The 9,192-nt window shown below is 23.8% G+C and overlaps 1 protein-coding gene across 1 annotated transcript; it reads right to left on the bottom strand.

The window, feature by feature from the left end:
• Positions 1-2,902: 2,902 nt before the first annotated feature.
• LOC114132100 (repetitive organellar protein) lies at positions 2,903-4,534 on the bottom strand. Its single transcript, XM_027997491.2, has 5 exons — positions 4,328-4,534; positions 3,920-4,258; positions 3,621-3,835; positions 3,267-3,549; positions 2,903-3,178 (listed from the first exon to the last, which is right to left on the bottom strand). Exons 1-5 carry the CDS (start codon positions 4,382-4,384, stop codon positions 2,924-2,926), a joined length of 1,149 nt encoding a protein of 382 aa, XP_027853292.1. The 5' UTR covers positions 4,385-4,534; the 3' UTR covers positions 2,903-2,923.
• Between the last annotated feature and the right edge of the window lie 4,658 nt (positions 4,535-9,192).

Below are 9,192 nucleotides of genomic sequence, written 5' to 3'. Positions count from 1 at the left end.
CTAAATTATTTTCTTTTTTCAACAAATATTTATATAAGAAGACGTAGTAATCGTATCCATTGTACCTAATGATTATTATAATATATATTTATATAGATATATATAAAGTAAATATTGAATTGTCTTTGGATAATTTTTTTTTTTTTAAACAACTTTTTTAAAATTATATCAATTGATTAACAATACACATCAAAATCTTTCATATTATAATATAGATTCTGAATCTCGCAAAGATTAAAAAAAAACACAAATATAAATCCTGTGTGACTCGTCATTATTGTATACATGAACCGATATATACATAGAATAAGAATTCGTGTCATACAGAAAGACAGTAAGGTCCAAGAGAGGTTTCATATCCATTATTCAATGTCAATAAAACATTTTATTTTATTTTTCTGTCATTAAAGCATAAAATGCGGCAAACACAAAATCACAACCAAATGGTCCAAATGTTTATAAAATAATTATATATATTTTCATAACTTTGTTAAGTTGATATGCATAAATAATAAAATTAAAAGTTAAAAGTTAATTACATTTTTTGTTTAACTTAGTTAAGTTAAAATTTAATACATATTTTTTCATACATTTTAAATATTTAAAAAAAGGAATTTATAACACTAACTCTTAAGTTTCTTTTTTTAAGAACTCGAAAATATTTGATGTTTATACAGTTTTTCTATAATTTTATTTTTGAAACTTTTCGTTACTAAAAAGAAAATCCGATATCTACCAATTTAGATATAAAAATAATATCAAACTAGTTATTGAGTAAGTACTAAAAACAAAACAAACAATATTATAAAGTAGATCAATAAACAAATCAATAAATTTAATATACTACAATATTATATTGTTTTTATAAAATAAATAAATATATATCTAAAGAGTAGTTATTTTAACTAGGTTAGTATATTTTGTTTTTTTTATTTCAGCTTAAAATTGTAGTTCATTTAGTGATTCATTTTTTATTTATGTCTTAGAACTTTGGCAACAATTGAAAAGTTTGTTAACACAATATTATCAATATTATTTCAAAAAAAATGCATAAATAGCATAATTATTAACTACCTTCTACTAAACTTTCTATGAATTAGAGTAAATTGTTAATCTTGGTCATCAAATATTTATCAACAATTTGCAATTGCTATTATAGTCATAAAAAATTTAAAAAATTTACGAAATTAGCAAACTATTTTCAGGTACAAAGCTGTAGCCAAGGTAGTTTGAGTTTGAACCTTGCTTAGTATTTTTTTTTTTTTTTTTTAATAAATTTGTCTATTTTTAAATTCCTATTTAGTTATAATTGAAAATTTTAAATTTACTTCTGCAATTAAAAGATTTAAGTAAAGTAAGGTATCTTTATTATATTTATATTGTATTAGATAAATGATATCAACCTTTGATGTACTTTTGTAATAACAAATGTATGTCCAACATGATTAGGTATCTAATTTTGGTAACCGATAAGGATTTTTTATAACAATTAAATTAATGATTTAAAAGCAATAATAATAATAGCATTTATAATAAGCCTACAAAATAGTATTTCTAAATTTAGTGCCTACAAAAAATACAAATATCTTGTGTTATTTTTATATTTCTAATACAAACTCACTCGCAATTGAAGCAGCATTTCTATAATGGTAAATAAAATAAATCAAGATTTTGGAAAAAGAAATCCCATCAAATGTTTTTAATATATTGTCCCAGTGCAATTTAAACTTTTTCCGTCAATTTTTTATTTATTTATTTTTTTTATTTGGACACTACTAGTATCAACATTAACATCCAAATAGACATTTTCAACTTTAAAGAGCCTCAAAGTTTTTTAATAAACAGAATCTAACAAAAATGATTAGTATGACTATCCCTTTTGAATATGTAATGTACCTATATAGAAATATTCAAATTGACACTAGAGAAGTTATAAAAAGATTTTAAATATTTCAAGGAAAATAAAATTAATAAAAATCGTTATTCATTTTTAATTTTTTTTTTACATTTATATTTGAATAGTAAACTAATTTATAATAAAATATAATTTGAGTAGAAATGTAAAATTAAGTAGTTACCGAAATTTAAAAAAAAATTATATTTTCATAATTTAAATAATAATTTTCTAATCTTATATTTTATTGAGTTATTTACATTTTAAAATTTTTTATTCAACAAATATAGTTATACTCTATCCCCCTCAACCCTACCAAAAAAAATTAAATACCTTTTGCTGGCTAAGGCCTTGATAAATGATAACTGAGTAGGGTTTTTAAAATTATCTCAAATTAAAATAATAAACACGTTGGCTACCACAAAAATCATCAATACTTCACACCATTATATACCAGAAACGTAATTTTTACGATCTTTGATTATGTACTATGAGAGTCACAAGGGACTCACAAATCATCATTATGTGTGTATCCGGTATCGTGTAAGTAGCGGGTGACTCTCAGATATTTCGTTTTTTTAAGGTTATGTTATCAATAACCAAGAAAACGAATATTTTTTGTGAGACACAGGTAAACTCATGGTAAGTAAAGAAATTTTTTTGAAATCAGGTCTAGTAGCCAACATGTTGATTGGTCTATTACCAGATTTTTTATTAGGTTCAATATAATCAAAATTAATTTCGTTAAAAACAGTCAGACCACAAATTTTACCATGTTTTTTTTTTATTTTACCTAGGTATTACCTAGGTAATTGGATTTTCTTATGTTCAAAGGAAATAATAAATAACCTATAATCTATTAAAAATATTTCTTAATAATTAGTAATTAGATAATATTATGTTTAATCAACGTATGAAATCAGGTAAAATTTTTTGACCACTGTTTCTAACTAAAATAGAACATTGTAAAACCATTCCTCTTTTAGTTCAAAACCTATAATACTAGAATTAAAAAAAACGTAGATACATCTATTCATCAGTATCACTAACAAATGATGTACTGCTCATATCATCATCTGAGGAGGAGGAATTGTCGTCTTTCTGCGAGTAAATTTCTCCATGATTATTTAATTCTTCATCATTAATTTTCAAGTTCTTCGCTGATTGATGTTCTCTGTTCGAATTTATTCCACAAATGTTGGACAAAGAAAAAGGATTATCAGTCACATTAGGTTCAATCTGCTGCATTATACTTTCATTACATTCGTCAGATAAGTCTTTTTTCTAAAGTAAATAATATTATATATAAATATAATAACAAAATAATAAAATAAAATATATCTAACGAATTGAAAAACAATAATAATATAACCTTCATCAGTTCCGCTATTCCAGAATTCAAATCTGACGAAACACCGATTGAATTGGATGATTCCATTTTATCATTTACCAACATGTTCGGTTTATTGATCACGTCCTCATGTACTTGCCTCATTAGATTCTTTTGTAGATCTTTGGTGTGATCACTGATCTCGGATTCGCCGTGAACCAATTCAGGTTTTACCGTTTTCACGTAGATTCCCGTTGATGGCTTTCGATCAACGACGACACCGACAACGTCAACCAATAATGAGTTCTTAGAAATTATCTTAGACCTAATCAGGTATATCATGTATATTATAATAAATTTATAAAATAAAATTCAGTACTTTAAAAATGAACTGACCTGGCTTGGGGAGCTATACGTTGGTTTACTCCAAATACGTAGCTTCGTCTGCCACCATATTTTTGGTATTTGAGTTTTTCATTTTTCGATACTAGTTGGTCGTTTGTTTCCTTTAAATGGTTTAATTCCGTCTGAAGAGTCTTACTTTTGCTTATCTCTACATTTATTTTTTTTCGGAGATTCTTATTTAGAAGTTCAAGTTTATTTATAATATTCTAAAATATAACAATTAAATAAAAACAAAATCTACATCGAAATTTCTCTTATTTGTAAAACTCTATTGTTTCATGCTTATGTACCTGATATTTTGTCTCCTGCTGTTTAATTATGTTTTCCGCTTCTTCGAGCTGATTTGACAATTTCTCTCTTTCGCCGAGCTGTTTGTTTTTGGTCAAATCCAACAAGTGTTTATGTTGTTTTTGAACATCAAATAGCTCAGTACTTATCAAGCGGTTCCTGTTCTCCAAGTCTCTGTTTGAGTTTTTCATGTATTTTAGTCTAGTCTGAAGCGAGCGAATATCTTCGCTGTACGATTTAATAACCTGCGGCAGTTGAGCATGAGTACCCTCGTATTTAGATAGTGCGTTCTCTTGCCGTCTCTCCATCATTTTCAAACGTCGAATTTCATTCATCAAACCCTTAATTCAAATTTTAATTTATTTATAAATATTCTATATGTAAGATGTTTAATATTATTTTTGACTTACGGCTATTTGTTCTTGAGCCTCAGACAATTTATTTTGTAGTTCTTTGTTACGTAACATATTTTAACTGTTTTACACTAATATTAATTGATCATTGACAAAAGAAAAGATTACGAAATTACTACGACCAGTAGAAAATAAACATTTATAGCGTATAACCATACTGCGCTGTACTTTGTAAACTGTTGGTTCCGTTGCTACGGACATACAAAATCAATGAAAACGTGATAGAAACTGTTATGTATAGACCATTTTTATTTAAATGAATATAGTTGAACGGTAATTTAAGTTTCCGAGCATATATTTTTTTTGTTATATTTAGCTTATAATTTTACAATACAACTATACAAAACCAACATTTAATAAACATTTAAATTGGTATAAAAAAGTTATAGTTAGGTTATTACCAAGTAAAAACATTGAAAAAAAACCATATAAATATTATTTTATTATTTTTTTTTTTTAAAAACATCAGTTAATTTATAGATACTGCACATTAGAAGTCTAGACTAAAATTTCAAACATGGATAGATATTATCGAATTGCTTAGAAAAGAACTACATTCTAATATTTTTGGAAGTAATAAGAGAATTATATATTAAGTATTAAAATTTAAAAATAAACACTAATTGTATGATTCACTTTAAATTAACATCAGTAATTATAGATTTTAGAAAATTAATTCCGTAAAAACTTTAACAAAAACAACATATATATAAAAAAAATTATATATATATATATCATAGTTGTAACTTAATATTAAATTATAATTTATTAGTTATTACCATGCGTAAAGTAATAAAGAATTTCTCTACGATTCAAAACTGTATACATTCATTGTCACGTTGCTCTAGCCTTAATTAAAAAATACTTGAATCATGCTCAATATTTAACTGTTTTGAACTACCATTACACTTACCTCGATATTTGCAACTTAATTCCAACATGATTTAAATCTACATCGATAATATTTCAATACTTCAATATCAAAATTGTGAAACGTTTATATTGATTTTCATAATTTTATCAACATTTAAACTTGTAATCATAAGTATATTTTTGTAATATTCTGGAACTACTATAAGAATAACTTATGTAAGGAATCATCTTCTTTTTAAATATTCGAGATTTTTGACCAATAGCCACAATTTTTATTAACGCTTATATAAAATAAAACAAAAACTACAAAACAAAAAATACTAATTGAAAATTACAAATAATAACATATCAAATTTGATAAACAGCAATATTTTCTAAAAAAAACTTTCCTTCAGAAAAAACAATTAAAAATAAAAATAAAAATATTATTGTAAAATAAATTAAGAAATTTATTAGAATCCAAAATATGAACATTTGTTATAATGTTAATTTTATTATTAAACTACCTAATTGTTTGTATCAATTGTTCATTAAAAATTAGACCGTCTATACTTTGAATCATCTACATTGTAGGTATTGATTTTTCTTTGAATTTAAATTTAATTAGTAATGAACAAAATAAGACCAAGACTATGGAACTTTTGTTACATCTATTAATGTTGGACTGGGTCTTGTTCTTGTAAGCTCAATGTTGGCCTAGTTTTGCTGCGAGTTTTGCACTGTTTTGTTTTATAAACAAAATATAAAAATTAGACAGCTATTATATGGTTATAATCGTGTAGGATTATGAATATTTAAAGATGTTTAATTTATTAAATATACGTCATGTGATTGTGATGCATTTAATAAATGTTTTGTTAACTTTTGTAGCATATCATTATATTGAAAAATACAACCATTATTAAAAAAACAAACACTAAATATTAAATCATAATTGACAATAAAAACACAAATGAAGAAACAATAATATTACTTAATATATATTTTTAAATTCAACAAGTATAAAAATATGTTAAAATATTACCAAAAAAGACTTGGAATGGTACACCATTCGAAAATAAATTGTTTTCATGTCATCGTTGCAAAAAGCAATTTTCTATGAAATAGTAAATTGACAATATAAGAGAGAAGCTTTTCTTATATGATATCTTAAAGATAATTCTTTCAAAAGTCAACATAGCAATTTAACTAAACTACTAAACACAAATCAGCTCGTACATAAGAGAGAAACGGTTTTCTTATGATTTCTGACTAAACCATTTTCTAAATATTATATCAGACAAAGAAGAATATTATGAGACTCGTAGTACACTACAACTTTACTATAATATTATGAAATTCACAAAAATATCGAATTTTATAATTTTTTGATAAATGGAACATATTAACATGATATTGAATGATAAAATCCAAAAATAAATACTTAAAAATTGTAGAATATATGAGATTATATCCAAATTATAAATTTATAATTAGTATACAAAAGTTATCAAATAAAAATAAATATTAACTTTAAACTTAATGAGTACCAAATTTACATCATTTATAAATATATTGCTGTGTATTTTTGGTAATAAAATAGTGTGTTGTAACAATTCTTTCATAAAAAATTTAATTGAATTAATTTCATAAATTTTTAATTTATATTAACGAGTATTAGAATTTATGTACTTAGTGTTGGATTAAAAGATGTTGTGCCCTTAAGCCAAGTATAAATTACCGCACTTATTAATTATATTTTGTTTATAAATAAAATGAAGGGGTTTCTCCCACATACCTATAACATTTTTTTAATTTGTATTTTTTACGTATATATTGGTTATACTGAAAACATTGAATTTTAAATTTAAAAAAAAAAAATTAAGTAGCAGCTAAAATATATATTAAATGTATCGTCCACATATTATGTTGTTCCTTAATTCTTTATATAATACATTTTCGTTTTTCAGATTCAATTTTATATCGGTAACTTTAATATTTAATTAAATTGACTTATTATCTATTATAAATTAAAGAACATAGTATTTGATTGGGTGTTGGGTTATCAGGATGCTTTTATTTTCAAGCAAATTTATGAGTATTTTAATATTGTAATATCTTTATAATATAGCTTAAGACTCAAATGCGTTAACATTAAAATATAAATTTTACTATAAAATATGTATTTATATAATGCATTGTTAATTAGTTTAACGTTATGAATTAATTGTATGCAAATAAAATGTATAATGTTTTAACCCCTGTCATACTAAATAAGAAATGCAAAAAACTACCTAAATAATACTCCATTAGGTAGTGTAATTAGTGGACAATTAAAAAACTGTATTACTATAAAGCAGTATAATATATAATAAAAATTGGAAATATTAAAAAAATTATAAGTTTAATTTAAGTTTATGTATTTAAATGTATTTAAATTAGTAAAATATTAAACCTTTAATAATATACGTATTTAATAAAGTTGGAATGAACTTAACATTCAACTTATTAACTTGTTAATAATTGTCAGCCTTGGATTATAAGTAAAAGATTTTTCTTGATACTTTTTAGTAGGTACACTAAAAGTTGAGTAATTTTTAAATCCAATATGAATATATAGTAATTATACGGTATGCTCTATAAAAATATAATATCAACAATTAATATTATATTTTTTTTAACAAATTAACATTCTCGCGTTCTTGCATTTTAAGAAAAGGTTTTAATATTAAAAAAATATTTCAAAACATAAGTTCTTTTTTGTACAAAATATTAATTTAAAATACATGGTTGTAAAACAAGTTCACACTAAAATAGTGGATCTAGCAAATATATCATACAAAATACTAAAAGCAACGAATAGTTGCCTCTGCAGTGTTTCATAGTTTGTAAGTATCATCATTCACCGATTTTGATCGGTTCGATATTTTGTTTTGTTATTGCCAGATTGTGTATTTTTATATTTGTGTAAATTTCAATTAAATAACTGAGATATTCAAACATGAGGTATAAGTAGTCATACTGTTTTGTTGGCATTACTCACAAAACATACTCGTTATACTCAATTTTTTCACTTTACTTTTAAACCTATACATTTAATTAAGCTCTAATCCAATATCATTACCATAATAAAACATAGATTTCATAATTAGTATTTATTAAATTTAGTTTATGATTAATAAGTTTAATTAAAGTAACATTTATATAATATAATAATGCATACTTAAAACAATATGTTGGTTTACACTAAATAAAATATCATAAGTTTAGTATTTATATTCAGGCTGTAATATGGGGTATATCAATTAATATTAATATATAGTGGGTATTCACTGCGAATTTAACCACATATTAAATTAAGTTATCGCCTAGTATAATACAAGAATACTCTTAAATACTTACCGATTACTTTTTGTTTTCTGTTTAACCGACCATCAGTGGAAGATCGGTGTGAACATTACTATTTCACTGCTGTCATCGTTCGATGTATAGAACATGACCAACCGGCCTTAAGTGTTACGTAATATAATAGTATCAAAAATCCTAACAATAAAATGTTTGAGTTAAAACATAAATCAAGACATTACCTTCGTAATGAAATATTGACTCAAATTTAACATTAAAATTAGTTGATATTAGGTTAATTCGTTGAAGACAAAGTGCATAAAAAAAAGTATTCATAAAATATGTTCTGATTTTAGTCTTAACTGTTACACATATAACTGTTAATCATATTAGCATTTTAGTGAAGTGACCATTCATATTTTATTACTACGTATTATGCTGAAAAAAAAATGATATTAAATTATCCGATTTCCATTAATTTCTGCAATTTCTATAATATTGTATAACGTACTAGTGCTAATAATAACAATAAAAATATAGAACGATCTTAATATAAACATGAATACACTATAGGAGTAATCTGAATAATATATTTCAACGGTTATTACATGTTACATGCCAGCTACAACACACCAAAGCATATTAATAAAGGATTAAACCCGCGG

The sequence above is a fragment of the Aphis gossypii genome, chromosome X, assembly GCF_020184175.1.
Source record: "Aphis gossypii isolate Hap1 chromosome X, ASM2018417v2, whole genome shotgun sequence".
Classification (NCBI taxonomy): domain Eukaryota; kingdom Metazoa; phylum Arthropoda; class Insecta; order Hemiptera; family Aphididae; genus Aphis; species Aphis gossypii.
This window is presented reverse-complemented; position numbering and strand designations above follow the sequence as displayed.